The 20,051-nt window shown below is 42.5% G+C and overlaps 1 protein-coding gene across 1 annotated transcript in view; it reads right to left on the reverse strand.

Moving 5' to 3' along the window:
• Positions 1 to 286: 286 nt before the first annotated feature.
• ACVR1B (activin A receptor type 1B) overlaps positions 287 to 20,051 on the reverse strand; it is a 51,436-nt gene continuing 31,671 nt past the window's right edge. The window contains exons 2-9 of the mRNA XM_073580234.1: positions 18,676 to 18,915; positions 16,938 to 17,180; positions 15,770 to 16,000; positions 15,473 to 15,640; positions 15,224 to 15,380; positions 13,728 to 13,852; positions 7,195 to 7,325; positions 287 to 6,023 (exon numbers count right to left, since the gene is read on the reverse strand). Of these exons, the coding sequence (XP_073436335.1) occupies positions 5,898 to 6,023; positions 7,195 to 7,325; positions 13,728 to 13,852; positions 15,224 to 15,380; positions 15,473 to 15,640; positions 15,770 to 16,000; positions 16,938 to 17,180; positions 18,676 to 18,915 (1,421 nt within the window). The 3' untranslated portion in view covers positions 287 to 5,897. The remainder of the gene's footprint in view (positions 6,024 to 7,194; positions 7,326 to 13,727; positions 13,853 to 15,223; positions 15,381 to 15,472; positions 15,641 to 15,769; positions 16,001 to 16,937; positions 17,181 to 18,675; positions 18,916 to 20,051) is intronic.

The raw sequence follows: 20,051 nt of genomic DNA on the forward strand, positions 1-20,051 counted from the left end.
GGGTTTTTTTCCGCAGCATGTCAATTGTTTCTGCGGATTCTGCTGCGGTTTGCCACCTATTCCATTGTCCAGGTGTCAAACCGCAGGCCACTTTACCTGCGATTTTACCTGCGGTTCCGCAGGAAAAAACCTGCAGGTGAATCTGCAGTGTGTGCGCATACCCTAAGACTGCCAGCCCTAGGTGGTGGTTCTGGCTAAAGAGGATATTCTGTGAAATGACCGATAAAGAGAAATAACCCTATTTCTGTAGAGATGTAAAAAAAACAAAAAAAAAAAAACACACAAGTAACATGAATAAAACAAATTTTTAATGTACAGCAGAAATTGGACAGCTTTTTATATTAACAAAAGATTTTTTATCATACAATGTATTTACATTTGCATACTGAGGAGGTAAAGTGTCTAAGTGGTTCTTTTACAGTCCTTTCCAATACAATGAAAACCTGGATGAAAAGACAAGTACCAAATTCATCTCTTCTAGAGCCAAAAGTGATGACCCAGTACAGCAGAAATGTTCTGCACCTGACTACAAGCCATCACTGTTCTCTGGAAGGATAGCTTTAAATACCAGTATCTGGATTTTATGATTGATGTTGACTACCTAGACCAGAAGGGAACACGTTTGAGGAGACAGGCTAAAACTTTCAAAACCGAAAAAGATTCTTAAAAGGCCATTTAAATAGTAGAACCTTCAGATTGCATTGTCAGTTCAAAAGTAAGCTTAAGCATGGCTACCTGAAAGTTATGAGAGGTTTGCAGGGTTTAGGATATATGCTTTACATATGGTGCATATATACATTCAAAGTAAGCAGCCTTAAAACGTAGGCTGTAGATTAAGAAAGTGCACCCTTTTGTTCCTCCACTGAGATTTATAGCCATAAGAAATTATGGAAGACGTCCCAGAATAAAAGAAAAAATTAGAGATCTGTAAAATTGCAAGTTTTGAAGGTGAAATATGTAGAAATATATATCCAGTTCGCAAGCCAAATTCACAAACTACTGGTAACTTCTTTGATGTCGCAAGAAAATAATTTTTTTTTCTTTAAAAATTGGTTAAACTTACAAAGTTGTTCCTCGTATCTCCAAGTGGCAACAGGTCCATCTCGCTACAGGTTCACAACATATGTAGAATCTTTTTCTGGTTTTCTAAACATGGTGTTTCTTTCTACTCTTTCAAGACCAACAGGTTGTAAATTTATAAAAGTTCCTGCACATCGTAACTTCCCAAATGCGTAAGACATTTTGGCTACGTAGTTAAAAAGGTTTGCGGTTTTCTTCCCCAAAAAACACCACTCTTGTCCGTGGTCCAGTGGTCTGGGTTTGCAGCGTTGATCTATTCACAGACATGGTCCCAAGCAGGGTATTGGGCACAGCCTATGGACAAATGTGGCATGGTTCTAGAGGAAATAAGAAAACAAATACTTTGCAACCCCTTTAAAGCGTTTTTCCTACAATTATCATTCATAATGTGTCAACTTATGGGGGATTCCCGTCAGCAGGACTTCACCCATCCCCAAAACTGTTTATATGTGCGAGAAACTCTTCAAAGGCAAGTTTAGCAAAACCCTTCCATTGCTTTGTTGAGAAATCAGCTATTGAATTGATATGCAAGCGAGAATGAAGTGCTATTTGTAGATCTGACAACTGTCACTCCAGCTCTATTCCCATCCAGTGCTGCCTCCTCCTGCTGCCTGACTGAAAGCTCTGTTGCCATTGATTTCTCAGTAATGGAAGAACTGACTGGTTTTGTAATGGTATTGCTGGACTTTTCTTTGAAAGAGCTACATGCACATCAATAATCTGAAGGGTGAAATCCCGCTGACTTCCCCAATATGCCAAAGGTATCTTGAGGCTTTATTAGCTGAAGAAACCACTAATCTAATAGGGTACCCAATGGTCCATTGGCAGTGCCTCCACATGGGATATGTGAAGACCACAAACAGCCAGCTCATTAGTGTTCTGCCCTCAAGTCAGTCTGCATGAATTTCTCCATAGTTTATTGTGGCTATCAAGAGAACAGAAGTAATTCCAGCTCTCAATTTACGGGCAACAAACTTTTTTTTTTGAACGCAGGTTAAAATATCTGCTTTAAACTTGGACTTTTTCTGACAACGCGTTTCACAACACCATCTTAATTATGGACTGTATTCCAAAAATTGAGCGCCGGTTCAACTCTCCAAAAATGGATATGCCATCAATGTTCTTTATGGAAAAAACCTCAAAACATGCGCATCAAAAATATCACATTCAATAATTTATAGTAAAGAGATGGAAAGATGAAAGATTCCACACCTGTTGCATCTGGACTGGAGGATCAAACATAAAATTCAGTAAAGACTCACTGCTTCTGCAAAAAGGAAAGAGACATCTCCCCTTGTGTAGCAGTTAGCCTACGCAGACAACACAAATCATGGGAAGTTTTGCTGTCCCTGTTGATTATGTACCTATATCTTCTGATTACTGTAAAACATTTTGGACATCCTGAGAAATGATTAGAAATTATGCTACAATTCAACTGAAAAGGAGTAATTCTACCACCACTAAATTATGTGCTTATGGCCTAAAACTACCAAATCAGCCGAAAGCTGGAAAATAGTCACCATATATACACAAAAAATAAAAATATAGAGAAGGGCCAATAATCCACCATATGATGCTTTAGCAAATCAAAACTTTCATAAAAAAATACAAACAGCAGTCTGAGATGAATATTTTTCATGGTAATATTTAAAGGAAAATAAAAATTTACCTCCCAATAAGTAGTGGTTACACAAGTTCACACATTTGTGACCAAATGAAAGCCCATACGCACATGAGATGATGTACAACAAATGAACAAGGCACATATCCATGGGGCAAACAGAAAATGAAAATAAAAAATGTTAAATACCCGGAATATTGCCCAAGAAGATAAGTGCCTTTTTACTTATCATTGTGAGGAGTGAGCCAGAAAAGTCGAAACACACACCCTCAAACATGGTCAGATGATTGCACTGCATGGGATGATTTCGGTTCCTTTATAGGCACTGAATGAAGGTGACCAAGCAATGGAAGAAATTTCATCTTTGTGGCCATCGCCTATCAATGGACAACATGGCCCTGAAAATATATAGAATCCACTGAGTTTACACAAAAATAAATATATTTAGAAGCAATCTACCTATGGCCCAAGAAATAGTTTATTTGCAACGGGGTGGCTAAAAACTCTTTCTAAAAGAAGGGTTGGCACAGAAAGTTGGCCCACATAAGGCAAAACATAAGCAGTCTTGGTTATACATCTAAGGCCTCCGTTCCAGGAAGATTAAAATAAATGATTTATAGGATGGAGAACATTCATTCAATTCTGCTTGTACAGATAAGATGTATAACATGCGTATAGACATGATGCCAAGCTGATGCCATGGACTGTATGACCCGGCACCATCCTTCTGTCATTTAATGCATTGTCTGTTTGCAGGGGCATCACTGCTGCATTAACTTTGGTTGGCATTTACAAGAGTTGTGTTTGCATCAGTGACATACAGCATAGTTTTAGGATAGTTTTGCAGCAAGACCCCTTATCTTTCTTATGCCTTCTATAGATTATCTAGAAGAAAAAAAAAAACCACCATTGCAAATCAATAAAAAGAGCAACTACTCAGATACTAGCTGGAAGTCTATAAACCATGCCAGTAGTTAAGATCAAGTTTGGTTCTCAATATACAAATTCTACTATTTTTACAATTAGGCGTGCTAAAAAAATAAAAAAAAAAAAAAAAAAAATAAAAAACAAAAAACACAAAATTGCCTAATTTCCCCCTGCTACATAACCAATTAGGACTGGATAGCACAATTGCTTCGCTAGCACAGCTCAGTTAGTAATTCAACATTCCTATCCTTGTATTTTACCAGAATTAGATTTCGGAAGATGATATGTTGCATATGTGTGTATATGTTTTACCAAGAGATTGCACAGAATGATTAATGCTTTATACAAATACTACGGCCCAGTGACAGAGTGACACCCCATCCCAGAACACTAATGTTTACATACACCCCATTAATGCACAAGCCAGCGTCACATTAGTATGTTAGTGAGCTGTATGAGACTGAGAAGCACCTCGGACAAGAAAAACTGGGAGTTTATTAACAGTTCTGCACAGAAAGCAGAAAAAAAAAAATATATATATATTTATAGAACTTTGGACACGTCACTAAAACCCCTGAAGGATACACACAGGAAAATGGTGTACACCTGAAGAAACATACAATGACGACATGGCATTATAAAAATGTGACATGTAACCATGAGGACCAATCCAGCGTCTAGAAGAAAATTCCATGTACAAGTACAAATAGTTCCAGTGTAAATATAGCTTGGCGCATTTGGTTTTTTTGTTGTTGTGATCTCTATACAAAACAATAGACTGAGAGGTAATATTTATACTTATGTATGTGTGTATATATTTATATATAGAGATTTGATTTTTTTTTTCGTTTCTCTTTTTTACAAAGAATTAAAATACTTAATAAAAAAAAGTTAATATCCCTACTCTCCCCTCCCGGGAAAAACAAAAATAAAAAAAGTTCCCAAAACGCTTAGAATTAAAAAGGAAATAAAATAAACACTCCAGTTAAAAGTTATGGCTTCATAGTTATTGTACTGTAGATGCTGAACCAAAAAAATTCTCCCATTCAACTAAGATCCTGTATTAAAGAATGATATGTCAATCAGATTTTCGAACCCCGCTTCCAACCTGCTGCTGGAGCCTGGCCGAGGCGACCAGAACAGTCTCTCTGGAGTTGCTGATCAGCATCTGAAGACCAAGCTCTCGTTCCATGTCATTCCCCCCAGAAGGCAGGCTGGAAAGGATCGACATCTTCTCATGCCGGTTAATTTAATGAGCACAAACATCTAAAATCCCTGCTGTTGGCAAATGCTTGACACCTGAGATTCATTTACAAATGACGATGGACTTTTGCAGGTTGTCCTCCTCGCTTCACATCCGCTCGGAGAGCACAAGCTGAGGGTCTTTTATTGTAATATTACTATTGCCAATAGTTTTCACCAGCATGAATCTCCTCTTCCTGGAAAGCGGATGTTAGTGTTATGTTCAAACAAGCTAAGAGTTTCGGTTTTGCTTTTTAAAAAAAAAAAAAATAAATAAAAATTAACGTAACAAGTGGCCCTGTATGCAAACTTTAGATGAAGTGTCACTCAAAGTGATCTACATACCGACACCTCAAAAAAGTGGACCTTTATATTGGCGCATGCAGACAAGCTCACATGTACACGTGTGCACCTACAAAAACACAGGTCAAAAAATTAGCTACACACACCCTTGCACATGCATGGACGCAGGTCTACATGGACAGTGTAGTGTTTGCTTTCAAGCTCCATTGTCATTGTACAAAAGCCTGAACACAGTCCTTACATTGGGAGTTTTCTTGTACATGTTTAGGGTAAATCCAAAAGGGAACTTCGGCTTGCTCACTAGGACCTGAACCAGTAGATGAGCATGGTCGGGTGTACTGGAGGATACCCTCAACCACTTTAAGCAAGTTTCATGAAGTGGATTTTACCCTACAAAGATCGAAAGGGGGTGCCACCATTGGTATTTCATTTGGAAAAGATCTAAAATTAAAAATCAGGCTACGCGGTAATCACCTGAATCTGATTCCATATCGTCATGCTAAGAAAAAGAAGAAAGGAAATAGGAAAAAAAAAAAAAAGGTTTCTGTTTCAGACCCAAACATATAATTAAGTGTGCTGTTCTCTTCCATTTTGGCCAAAAGGCCCCATTGTTCAACTGGCAGTTGTCTGGGAAGAAACGTTGAGGTAGGCCTCATACTTATGTACTACATCATGGCAGCTTGTATGAATTTTCCACATTTTGTCAGGAGCACTGGTAGAGGATTCAGATTTTCACATCCTCCTGTATACTGAGCTGTGACAGTGTTTTCTTGATGCGCAGAGCTGTCAAACGCGCTGCTCCATTCGCATACCAGCACTCTCTCATCATTTTACCCATCACCCGAAGAGCCTGATTGGGAGGAAAAAAAAGAGGTTTTAAAAATCAATCCTACAGACATGTCTATATATTGAATAGTGGCTTCATTACTGTGGGTAATTTTCAGTTTGCCAGCTACATTACAGAAGTGTTTTGCCGCAAGTCAATAAGACATCCTGGACACAAGGACCTGCACTGATTGGGACAGCTAAAGAGTACATGATTAAGTACTCGTATCTAAAAGGATGCAACATCTCGTGGTTTTTTTTTTTTTTTACTATAACTGTATTACAAAGTGATGGAAGATGACGCTAAGGGCAGCTACTAGATATAATGCCAGGTGCTCATACTGGAGCTGCAGGCATATCCTTGTGTGATGATCATGCTTCCATGGACTTATGTTTTTGACTGCAGCTTCTCTCTTCAACAGCAGACTGTATATGTTCTACAAGCTACTGACTCCAGAGTCCTATTCATGTGCTGACAGCTATATTACAAGTGTCAGGACCTCATCTACAAACATTGAACAGGACTCCTTACAGAAGAACTCCCAAGAACTTAATTTCCTCTAAATCTGTGTATATGGGCATGTACTGTATTGCGAGTGTTAATATGCTCATCTACCGCAAACGTTTCCGAGGTTCAGGCACACTTCTGAGTGACCTCACTGCGCTTCAGACACTCAGGGCCACACGGTGCTCTGTGCGCCTCTGAAGTGGCTTTTACAATGCAAGTCTATGGAGAGTCAGAATGAGGCATCATATTCTTTCATTGGAAAAGAAACTTCTGGTTCAAGAATAGAGCAGAGCGCGAGTCAGTCTGGATGGCCATCACCTGACTCGGAAGAGGAACCGCGCTCAAAATTGGTGAATACGGCAGTGGGACAACACAGCGTACACTACATGCATATATGCACATAGGAGGGCTTCTTTCAGCTTTGGCTCATGTCACACAGCACAACTTTCACTACGTCGGGACAATTATTTTGTTTTACATCCACACATTCAATGATGCTTGTGACGCATCACTAACTAGACTACACAGTATTCTATCTGGGCCACTTTGGTATTTTGTAACTTTCATGGCAGAACAACCATCTTTGGATTCCTCAGCACCAAGGCTAGTACCAGAGGCATTAGGCCCTAGAAACAAGGAGATCTGTGCTATAGCATTTAACAGCAACTATATATTTACAGGCAATTACCTCGTAACTCTGCCACCAGTTGGGTATGTTAGGCCGCGATTTCTGGTCACATACAACTTTTCGCATTTCTTCAATAGAAGGATCTGATTGCACTATATCATAGTATGGAAGCTGATATTCTTCATGGAAACCTGAAATTACATTTTTTTTTCAGTTACAAAATCAGCAAAAAGCACAAGACAATGAAACAAGGCGAATAGGTATTAGAGTATAAATTAGGATTTCTCTGTGCACCATGGTAGAGCATTATTCTAAAGGTTTCATTTATATTGGACAAACAGAAGCCTCAAAAAAATTTGGTGAACACACCTTCCAATCTCTATACATCATGTTATAGAGCAGGAGGTGCTTTATACACGCACATTTCTGCTTGTCCTGGGCTCAGGAGTAGAGTTGAGCGAATTTGTTTGGATTCAGTTCTGAATACGATCGGAATCGAATATTGTTTTCGCAATATTGATCGAACATACATTCGGCACGAATAGTGTTCGAATGTCAATCAGATTCGGGCACAAAAAACGAACAAATTCGCTCATCTCTAGTCAGCAGACCAGTGGGAAGATCTACTCAGCGATTGCTCCTAAGGCCTTGGTTGACATGTGCACTGGGATGGCTTGTGAGGAACTGAAATACTTTCCCAGCACAGATGACTAGTTACCTCAAGTTATGTTGTATTTACATGCAATGACCTTATCTGGTGGGGGAATATGTGCCTTTCTTTCCTTCTCTCGGCAGGGGGGCCACTTGGGTTCACACCACTCCAGACTGGCCGGAGACTTCACTGGCTGTGAATTCATTGTACATTGGTTAAGGGGTTGGGAGTAGAGTTGAGAGACTTGATGGGAGAGTGCAGTTGTGTCTGGGGATCTGAAGCGAAAAGAGCAGAGTTAAGGCCGCTCCTGGAACCCATGAATGGACTATCGAACTTGGAACTAAGTTTTCTCGGGCTTCGGTCGTGAGATCTATATTCCCCTAGGAATTATCCCATGGACTATTTTTACTGACTTGTTGCTGATCCCGTGGACTGGGGGCATTACATTGGGGTCATCTACCTGGACTTACTGAATTGCTTGTATGGATACAAATAAAACTTGTTGCATCGTTAACATGCCTAGGTGATTACTAACACCCACAACTCTAGATCTTCACAAGTGGTGGCAGCGGTGGGATCACCTATCTCTGAACAGCGTAACAGAGAAAGTTACTGATGGTGACTTGGCAGAAGAGATGGCAGACTCCATCTCCAAGAGACTCAAGTAGGAGCAGCTGAGAGCCCTGTGCTCTGGGAGAGAGCTGGAGTGGTCGATGGCGGACAACCGGATGGCCCTAATTCAACGCTTGGATGAGTGGGATCGAGAACACCCACAGGAGGAGATCAGTCCAGATGTAGAAGAGGACAGCCCAGTGGAAGGACAACAGCCGCGGGCAATCATTCCGATGGCAGAGGATCGATTGACCGAGCTGGGGCGGGTGCTGGCTGCGCTAGGAGAGCGGGCCACAGAAAGAGAACGGGCGGCTGTGATAAGCAAATATCTGGGTGTCCATGTAGCCGTAACCCCACCACCCTCTGCGCAGATGACAGTGGATAACAGGAGAGAGGGACCCGCATCTTTGAGGTACCGGGACATACCACAGTTTAATGAAGACACCATGGGTATTGATGACCATCTTCGATTATTTGAGAACCTCTGCCTGCTTCATGAAGTGTCCATTGAGTACTGGCCGAGATTTTTGAGTGTTGGCCTGACCGGGAAAGCCAGAGAAGCTTTTAATAACTTGTCTTCTGGGGATCAGAGGTGTTACGCTACCATTCGCAGCGCATTACTGGAGAGGTATGCCATCACACCTTAAACCTACCGGAGGAAGTTTCGGGAGACTGAAAAGCCCAATGCACATACGCACTGGGAGTTTGCCAACACATTACGTACAGCATGTGCTCGGTGGATCGAAGGACTGGGAGCTTGGGAAACTGAACATGTCTTGGATATATTCATGCGGGAGCAATTTATGTCCAAGCTCCCACGTGACATAAAGGAATGGGTGGCGGATAGAAAACCACGGAGTCTGGAGGAGGCTGCAAGATTGGCTGATGATTGGTCTGCCAATCGTCCAGGGTGGTGTGGGAGAACAGCTCCGGCAAGTCGGGAACAGGGGCTTCCCGAGAGGCCAGTGAGACCCATGGTCCAGCAAGAGGAGGAACTGCGAGGATTTCATACTCTACAAAGAGGGGGAGGTCTCCAAAAACCCCAAGTACGGCCAGCATCAGGGCGAGGGGGATTAAGCTGCCATAGCTGTGGACGCATGGGACACTTCGCCAGGGAATGCCGGGCCCATTCGGGTCCACGTCATCAGCATTTCCAACCTGTGAACAGTGTACTGCAATGGGACTGGAATGCTGTGAACGAGAAAAGGGGGGGGAGGTCCCCCAAAACCCCAAGTACGGCCCACATCAGGGCGAGGTGGATTAAGCTGCCATAACTGCGGACGCAGGGGACACTTCGCCAGGGAATGCCGGGCACATTCGAGTCCACGTAGCTGGAGGAGAATCTCTGAACATTCGGACAGCCCGACTACATTTAGACTGGGGACACAGCAAGGGAATGGTGGATGTGGGGGTAGTGGATGTGGGGGTAGAGCGACAGCTACCTGTGGATGTCTTGCTGGGCAACAACTTAGGAGCAGGGTTGGTGTGCCACTGGACCAGTGTCGCAACCCGAAGCCAAGGACTCATTCCCGCTGCATCAGAAGACCTCGACATGCCGAATAACCTCCCACCAGTGTGGGAGAGACCACGGCAATGCTGATAGACTATCGAGACAGACTGAGGAAGCCACGAACTCTGGTAATTGTCGTCATAAGAAGGATAGTCAATTTCATGAATTGGAGCCCAATACTTGCCGTGCTGGAAAAGTGGGGGAGGAATGTGAGGAACTGAAATACTTTCCCAGCACAGATGACTAGTTACCTCAAGTTATGTTGTATTTACATGCAATGACCTTATCTGGTGGGGGAATATGTGCCTTTCTTTCTCTCGGCAGGGGGGCCACTTGGGTTCACACCACTCCAGACTGGCCGGAGACTTCACTGGCTGTGAATTCATTGTACATTGGTTAAGGGGTTGGGAGTAGAGTTGAGAGACTTGATGGGAGAGTGCAGTTGTGTCTGGGGATCTGAAGCGAAAAGAGCAGAGTTAAGGCCGCTCCTGGAACCCATGAATGGACTATCGAACTTGGAACCAAGTTTTCTCGGGCTTCGGTCGTGAGATCTATATTCCCCTAGGAATTATCCCATGGACTATTTTTACTGACTTGTTGCTGATCCCGTGGACTGGGGGCATTACATTGGGGTCATCTACCTGGACTTACTGAAATGCTTGTATGGATACAAATAAAACTTGTTGCATCGTTAACCTGCCTAGGTGATTACTAACACCCACAACTCTAGATCTTCACATGGCTAATCAACTTTCTTTTTATAATTAAACCTGGGGTGTAAGGGGTAAAGTTTTCTCCTCGTGGAGAGTGACATGCCAGGTCTGGCACGTCAGTATGAGGAGACTTAGCTTGGCATGACCTTCTGGGAAATTAAATATGTAAATTTCCTTTTCAGAGAGTAAGAGGACTAGAACTCAAAGGGTACCGTTACACTTAGCGACGCACCAGCGATCCCGACAACGATACGACCTGGTAAGGATCGCTGGTGTGTCGCTAAATGGTCGCTAGTGAGCTGCCAAACAGGCAGATTTATCCAACGACACAGCAATGATCCAGCAATCCGTATAACGACCTCGACGGTCGTTAGGCCCTTGTCACACAGCAGCAATTCTGACAACTCCCGCCTGCGTCCATGATTTCTGAGTCGCTAACAAGGTCGCTCGTCGGTGTCAAACACAGAGATGCGCGCTGGCCAGTGGAACACCAGCGATCAAAAAATGGCCCAGGACATTCGAGCACGATCAGTGACATGGCAGCGGGGCCTGGTCGCTGCTAAGTGTCACACTTAACGAGATCGTTGTTGCGTCACAAAATCGAGAAATACGGACAAGTGCAATCCAAAAAAAATATCGGATTACACTCGGACCAATGTTACTCAATGAGTTACATCTCATCTGCAATTTCTCAGCTGAAATTGGACTGCGAAAAAAAATTGCTGCATGCTGCGTATCTCAGATGAAACTCGCCAATGCTTGTCAATGGGTGCGAGAAAAAAAAAAAAAAAAATCATCTGACAGCACTCACACCATGCAAGTGTTTATTTTCTCGCAAAAGGGTATGAGCCCTTAGCATTGCTACTAGAGTTCAAGTCCTCTTCCTCTCTGAAGAGTTAATTAGCATAATTAAAACTGTAAATTCAATATAAAAATCTGTGTTTCCCAGGTTAGCCATGTCCTTCAGCTGCAAGACTACTGATGCAGCAGAAGCCTCCTCCTCGACTAGTCTGCCGTGGGACAAGGATTTTTAAAGAGTCACTTGAGCATTTTTTTTTTTTTTTTTTTCAGGGCTGAAGTGGTGCTTTTAATGTAAAGTCTCTGCCCCCAGTATGATACTTACCCTCTGGCGGCTTTGTTTTTAGCACTGCTCCAGTCCCGCGGCGCCATCTTTTGACTAACTTCTGACTAGAAGTCAGACGTTATGTCAATGCAAGGGATAGCCAGAACAAGCCAGGAAACACTGGAGCAATCCGGCAGGTCACAAACTGCAGGAGACCAATGGGAGCGGTGGCGATAGAAGCAGAAGAATGGGCGGGAGGCAAGTATGAAACTAAGTGCACCACTACAGCAGAAAAAAAAAAAAAGAAAAGAAAAAAAAACAAACACACACACCACAACACTGGAGTGGTGCTTTAAGTGGTGCAAAGTCCCCTCTCTCCACTATGTTTTAAAGAAAAATAGGGACAAAAAAAAATAAGAAATTAAACCCACTGTTCCCTACAAGACAGTTTTAGAAAAACTTGTCAGGCAATCCCCGCATGTTTTGTGTCTAACAGCCACGAAGACTCAAACATCTCACTCGAGCACCCGTGATATTCGGTGCCTACTCGAGCACCCTCGGTAAACTCTAGTGACGAGCACTTGTGTTCGTCACTATTCATTAGCCTATTACACAGTAATTTATATTGATACATTGAGTTTTAACATAAAACGTTCTACAAAGAATGGTTTCTCTTTCATCAAATCAACAATTTATTACTCTCTTTTGTTTATATAGTTTGTTCTAGGTTTTAGGAATCCAAAAAAGTTAAGAAAACAAAGAAAGAAAGAAATCGTGTCACTACAAATCCCCCAAATCCCTAATCATTATAAAGATATAGGGAATAAATCCACAATTTACACAAATATCAGAATGCGTCAAGGAGAAAGCTAAAGGGAATTTACAAGAAAACTGTCAGCAAATGTTCTGCCAACAAAACCGTTATTTTGATGTTATGCTTGACCATAATTTGGTGTCTAAACATGCCCCCATCTAAGTAGTCTCTTCTATCACTTTATACTTTGTGCTCCAAGGAATAGTTTTAACAAATGCATATTTGCTATGACCTATTCCAGTTGGGTTTACCGCCATGGGGGTTATTTAGTTGCGGAAAATAGGGAGACTAGAGTTGAGCGACTTTGGTCGGATCAGGTTTCATGAAACAAAATTTGTTTCAGATGAAACTGGTCCGACTAGGGCAAAAAAAAGGTCGGGAGTTTCGTCCGAAACCCGACCCCAATGCAAGTCAATGGGGAATAAAAGTCGGCATTGAGCGGATGACATTGACTTGCACTGGGGTCGGGTTTGGATGAAACTCCGACTTTTTTGCCCTAGTCGGACCAGTTTCATCTGAAACAAATTTTGTTTCATGAAACCCGATCTAACCAAAGTCGCTCAACTCTACGGGAGACGCATTACCTCGAAACATTTAACATTTTTGGTCATTACGACAAGCAATACAAAACATTTCATCAGTGCAGCCTGCATCTGCTCCAGCATTACGAGTACATCTCTCCAAGTACACATACCTCAGGTCATTAAAGGTAATCTGTCAGCAGGTTTGTGTTATGCAATCTGAGAACATAATATAGGGCAAAAGACCCAGATTTCAGCAATATATCACTTACTGGGTTGCTTGCTGCACTTTTGATAGAATCCCTGTTTTCACGGTTGTGGATGCAGCCGTGGCCAGAATGCTGAGATGTGTTTAACACTACCTACACCCCCCCGATTGGCAGCTTCTGGTGTACACTGGCACCAAGCTGCCAATCTGCGGTGGGGGCGGAGTTAGACAGATTAGCTTGACCGCTGGGCACCTGAGATCTAGTCAGGCAGTGATGATATCCTGCTGATTAAACACAGCATTGAAACTACAACACAGCTCAGCAAGTGATATATAATTGGAATCAGGCTCTCGTCTTATGTTATGCTGGGCTCAGATTAAAAAGCAAAAACCTACTGACATATTCCCTTTAACATTTATTTAATATTATTACATATAATGAGGATTATCAGCTTCACACACTTATTCCATAGATACATCTTGGGAGAATAATCTCTTACCTCCAGCACTGCATCGACGAGCAATTTCCCAGTACACCAAGCCAAGAGCATAAATGTCTGCACACTTAAAGGAGTCAAAGTGCTTCATATTTATGCTTTCATCCAAGACTTCTGGAGCCATATATCTAGATTTTAAAGGGAAGGAATCCAGTAAGATTCATAGACCTTAACCACAAAGACACATGTACTTGTCTGTTTCTCCCCCTTCTTGACTATCATACCAAATGAAAATAGAAATGTCGAAAAACCACAAATTTTAACTATTCTAACTAAATTCATTTCATTAATGAAAATCGTAACGCATGCTCCACCACTTTACTATAAGACATTAAGTTCTTAGCTGATCCTTAAAGAAATGTATATAAAATGTTGCTATTAGCACTAAAGTAAAGACACAGAAGTCCTTCCACATTTCTAAGACGCAAGTCACAGAACCGATGGGTCAGCGCTTGATGAGAAGTGCTTGCGTTTGACACTCCTGATTCATGAAGAATCTTCTTGAGTCAGGAACGTCAAAACGAGCGGTGTGTACCTCTGTGCGCCTCACCATAAATCCCTCTCCAGCCCACTTGGGTAAGATTTGTGGGGTAGCCAACACAGACGCTCATCACGACTTTGACATGTGTCGGTCTCCACGTCCCATCTATTTTGTCAGAGCTAGGAAAATGCCAAAAGTGCCACAATTTTGACGCAACTCAAGAGTTGTGATTTTTCAAGGCTTTGACGCCTGAATTCTGTTGTGAAAGCTTTTAGGCATCAGGCCCCGTTTCCCATCAAATCCTCTTGAAAAGAATGCTCTGCTCCTGTAGGCCACATGGCTCCAGCAAATATATCACATTCAGAAAAAGCTGTGTGAGGGATAAGGGATCCAGGAAAGCTGAATTTTTCTAGCAAAGTATAGTTTGCTAAGAGTTTTGGTAATTTTTGGGTCTGTATTGTCATGGAATGATAGGCAGTTATGGTAGTGGGGTCCGTCTCTCCCTTTCGGGCCTGGTTTTCTCTTTAGCCCTCAGTCCTGGGGTTGGGCTCATCACTGAGTTTAGAAAGGAGTTCAGTGTGCACACCAGAGTTTGGGAAAAAACAATCTGAACGTGTAGTATCTTATCGTGCGCTGCTAGACTCCAGTTAGTGATAGTGATGTGTAGTAACAATTTTTCAGTTTCTTTTTCGGGTGACTGGTAGTAGGCCACATGTTAGTCAGGGAGGTGGATGACTAGTTATGACAGCAAAAGTTTTTTTGCCTGGAAGTAAAGGCTTTGCAATAATTTTGCACATCAACAAAGAACAGGAGAAGCCCCGATTGAGCAGAGTTTGTGTCACTGTCTCAGGCTGCATTGATTCCATGTTGCCTACCGCGGCGCTGCTAATCGCGCACAATGGTTTGAGTGGATCTAGTTAATCCAGAAATAAAAATCTGTTCACTACAATGGGGGTTAAAAAAAAAAACAAAAAAACAAAAAAAAAAAACAGTGAGGAACAGAACACAGGTTACTCACCGTTTGGTCCCAACTCTCTGATTTGGAGCAATATCTATTGTGTCTGTGAGAGAGTCATGTCTGACAGCGAGACCCAAGTCGGCAATGGCACAAACGCCATTTTTCTTTACCAGGATGTTTTTGGACTTGAGGTCCCTGTGAGCAATTCCAGGTTTTCCTATTAAAGAAAAAGCAGAAATCAAGTTTTAGTGGCCAATTAGGGCTACTTTTAGAAAAGATGAAGAGTTATTTAAAATAAATAAATCATACCCTGCGTTCCAACTATTTCCATATGCAAATGGGCAAGACCACTGGCGGCAGAGAGGGCAAGTTTTATCATCCCTTCTATGGTAACTGTATACCTGTTCAGATAGTCAAAGAGGGAGCCATGTTCATGGTAGTCAGACACAAGCCACAGCTGCGTCCACGTCCCATTGTCTGCAAAATGAATATTAACATGGTTTGGGTGGAAAATTAACGACTTATAAAACGTGTTGTATGATGAACATCTGTAGACATACAGTATCTATAGATCTAGAGGTATTTTAGTTGTTTGATGTAGTATACCTTTGTTGTCTGCTGCGATAAATCCCAGAATATTCTCATGACGCAGCATCACAGTCTGGTAGATCTCAGCCTCCCTGAACCATGACCTTTCTTCTCTAGATGAGAAAATTTTGACAGCCACATCCCCTCCTCTCCACTTCCCACGCCATACTTCACCAAAGCGTCCTTTCCCGATGATTTCTTGAAGGACGATTGTTCTGGCTACAGTGCGCTGCACAAAAAGTGGAAGTCCTGTGGATACAAGATTCTTATTAACGGTGAGAAAAACAAGGACATGACACGTGTGCCCTACCCATCTGGGTTATATCACAGATTTGCTATAGTTTTCCTGAGTAAATATAGACAACTGCAATGTTAAATATGGTACGTCAGGACATTTTTACATGTGATGCCATTTTCCAAAAATGGTTTCTTTAAAACAGCATTATGTAGGGGCAGAGAACCCAATTCCAGCGATGTGTCACTTACTGGGCTGCTTGATGCAATCGTGATCAATCTGCAGCAGATAAAACGGATTATTTATCGGCTCTCTGAATGCCAAGCTCTGAACACCACTGCCCAATCCACTGTGCATGGTCAGAAAGCTGCAAATCCGTGGTGGAGGCGGCCTTATACAGAGCTTGCTTATCAATATGGAGGACTACCTTGCAGCACGTTTACTATGATAAAATGACTTTTATCAGCAGGAAATTATCAAACCTAAAGCAAGCAGCCCAGTAAGCGATACATCATTTGAATCAGCGTTTCTGTTTCTACATTATGATGCTCGAAGACTAGGTGGCAAAAATGTGGCAACATATTCCCTTTAAGGTTGGCCTCCTAACACGTTTTTTTTGGCCACTGTCACAGGTCAAGAAAAACGCCCAATGCATACATTAAACAGAGATTTTGCAGATGACCAACTGTGGCATCCATTAGCCATACCCCAATATGGAATTTAAACATATAGACACAGTAAGCCATTTCATGACAGTCATTAAACAGACGCCATTATAGCCTATGTGTGGGTAATGCAAGCCATCCTACATAATATACTCTACTTCTTTTCTGATAAATCAAGCAAGATTTTACTTAATTTCTACACCTACATAATTTCTACATTTATGATCTGTACATTTATTCATACGTTCCCACGTACAAAACTACACTGCATTATCAGGAACTGTACCTGAGCCAGATCCTGATGTAGACAGATCATAGATCAAGTCTGGAAGAGTTTTATCTTTTGCCAGATACATTTCACATGAAGGATCCTCCAAGTCAAGTCGCTGCCGGTTGTGGTAAACCCGCTGGTGGCAGTGGAAAAGGACCACCACAATAATGATAACACCAATGAAAAATACAGGACCAGCTATGACCGCTACAAGCTCCACGGGGCCCCAGCCTGATGGCGGATTCTCCTTTGTGACACCTAAACCAGAAAGCAGTAAAAGAACTGTAAAACCTTCAAATAACCAATACCAAATTTACCTAAAACAAGAAAAGATGGAAACATTAGTTTCTACAGGAGAACTAACCTTCACATGTAATATGATGTAGTATACTGTTCTAGTGGGGTAGAAGCTATGTAGTGGCTGCTCTGCAGTCAGCTGGTCACCTATGCCCAGAAATGGCTGCGGGAGAGGAACTGAGCAGGTAGGTAGAGATGAGCAAATACGTTCGGCTCCCTCTTTATTTGGCAAGCTATAGTGCTTACCGAAGAAACTGCAGCGGGATCCCGGATACCTGGAGCGCTCTCGATAATCAGGTGTCCGGCGCCGCAGCTGCTTGTGTCACGGCGGTGTGACAGTCACAACACACAGGCTTCTCCATACATGTGTTGTGACTGTCACAAAGCCGCGGGGCCGGACACCCGATTATCAGAGCGCTCCAGGCATCTGGGTCCCCGCTGCAGCTTCTTCGGGAAGCGCTATAGCTTGCCAAATAAGGAGGGAGCAGAATATATTCGCTCATGTCGAGGTAGGACCTGCAGTAATGTAGGACCTGCATTTTGCTAACCACTAAACACCAGGATGTGTCAGATCACAAATGCGCTATGTACTGATGAGCCAACCCCTTTAATCTTTAATTTTCATAAAATCAGAATATCCATGTAAAGCCCAAACATTATTTTTCTACGGCAGATAGGGCCTAAAATTAAATTCGATTGTTAAACCTCAGATGTTCTCATAAACTGGTAAAATACTGGGTCCCCTATGAATGAAGGATGAATCCACAGTAGCCAGGGGATCCCAAAAATAAGCAGAGGAAATATCCTGGTACTTAATAGCCTAGATGTCAGGAAAGACCCTTGGGTTCAGCAGAATAAATGGAGAGCTGAAGGATGAATGTACAAGTGCAACAACTAAACTATCTGCTGGAAATATTGACAGACTTCATAGGAACATGACTATGGATGATAGGTCCTAAGCACAGGTTCACATTTGAGCGACCGCAGACATAGGACATATGTCATAAAACTTGTGCAAGAGCGAGTCATCTCCAACCAAGTCTGTCTGAATTTCACCATTTATATTTTCAACATCTATTCAAGTTGTTTTTTTCCAAATGTATTTTTTATGTTTTATCAACTAGCTTTTAATGGTAGAGAGATAAAAATGTATGTATCAGATACACTGTACAATTCCAAACATCTCCCTCTACGAATAATACTTGGAGGAAGAAAATCTATGCATCATGTGTCTAATGGAAGGTTGTTTTTTTTTTTTTTTTTTTGCTCCCCCCCCCCCATTCGGGCATATCAGTCTAGCCCTGTACGACCATAAAAGGGGACAGCAAACGTCAAATTGGTTACTTAACACTAAAGAATAACCCCACCCCCCACAAAGTGCGGTGATCCCATAAAATCCAGCAGGACCTGCATAAATCAATCTGCCTAGACGCCATCCTGGGTGATTAATACTTACCACTTGGCACCAGGAGGTCGATTTTGTTGCAGTAGTCTGTGTAGCAGCATTCAGTGTTGCGAATATCTTCTGAACTAATACAATAAAATGGTTTTCCAGGTGGGATGAGTTCACTTGCAGAAATGCAGGCTCGCATATGATGCTCGACATTGTCTATGTTGGCGATGGAGACCATGCACGCCCCGTCTGTCTCACATGTATGATTGGTTCTGATGCAACTAGAGCAGAGACAAGTCAGGGCTGGAGGGGGGGAAAAAAAACACAGAAAGTAAATTAAAATTGCGCTATTACACCTGGCTCAGCTTTCCCACCCCTCAGACTGGCATTCATTGTTTTATCCATGTGCACACATTCATTCAATTTTTCAAGAATATTTCTAGATATGTAACTAATGAAATTCTTGTTTGAGATCAGTTAAGGGTGCAGTATGTCCAGGTCCTAGAAATCACTGACCTATTCTGAGTGCATAGCCTCTGATTAACCACACTCCGACTGCAAAAATCATGGCAGACACGTCAGGATCAGCCATAGAGGAGTCCAGGGCAAACATATGGCGGACGTGCCAAATTTGCCAATTCCTTTCCCCTTGGGCTTCTGCAGACATATATGAGACTCGGTCGGAGCACAGACCACCCGCGGGTCTCCCGACCTGAATGCAACAACCACATTGGTACATAGGAGGCCATCTAGTTCAGGTTGGGAGACCTGCAGACAGTTTGCTTTACGGTCCCTGCTAGGATCAAGTATCATGGACATCTGCAGGAGCTCTTCTGCCAAAATCACATGACCAGATAATAAAATAAAATATAAAAAAAATTATTATATATACACTCACTGGCCACTTTATTAGGTACACCTGTCCAACTGTGTGTTAAGACTTAATTTCTAATCAGCCAATCACATGGCGGCAACTCAGTGCATTTAGGCATGTAGACATGGTCAAGACAATCTCCTGCAGTTCAAACCGAGCATCAGTATGGGGAAGAAAGGTGATTTGAGTGCCTTTGAACGTGGCATGATTGTTGGTGCCAGAAGGGCTGGTCTGAGAATTTCAGAAACTGCTGATCTACTGGGATTTTCACGCACAACCATCTCTAGGGTTTACAGAGAATGGTCCGAAAAAGAAAAAAAATCCAGGGAGCGGCAGTTCTGTGGCCGGAAATGCCATGTTGATGCCAGAGGTCAGAGGAGAATGGGCAGACTGGTTCGAGCTGATAGAAAGGCAACAGTGACTCAAATTGCCACCCGTTACAACCAAGGTGGCCAGAAGAGCATCTCTGAACGCACAGTGCGTCGAACTTTGAGGCAGATGGGCTACAGCAGCAGAAGACCACACTGGGTAACACTCCTCTCAGCTAAGAACAGGAAACTGAGGC

The sequence above is a fragment of the Dendrobates tinctorius genome, unplaced genomic scaffold (genome assembly GCF_039654945.1).
Source record: "Dendrobates tinctorius isolate UK_male_01 unplaced genomic scaffold, ASM3965494v1 ptg000064l, whole genome shotgun sequence".
In the NCBI taxonomy this organism is placed as follows: Eukaryota; Metazoa; Chordata; class Amphibia; order Anura; family Dendrobatidae; genus Dendrobates; species Dendrobates tinctorius.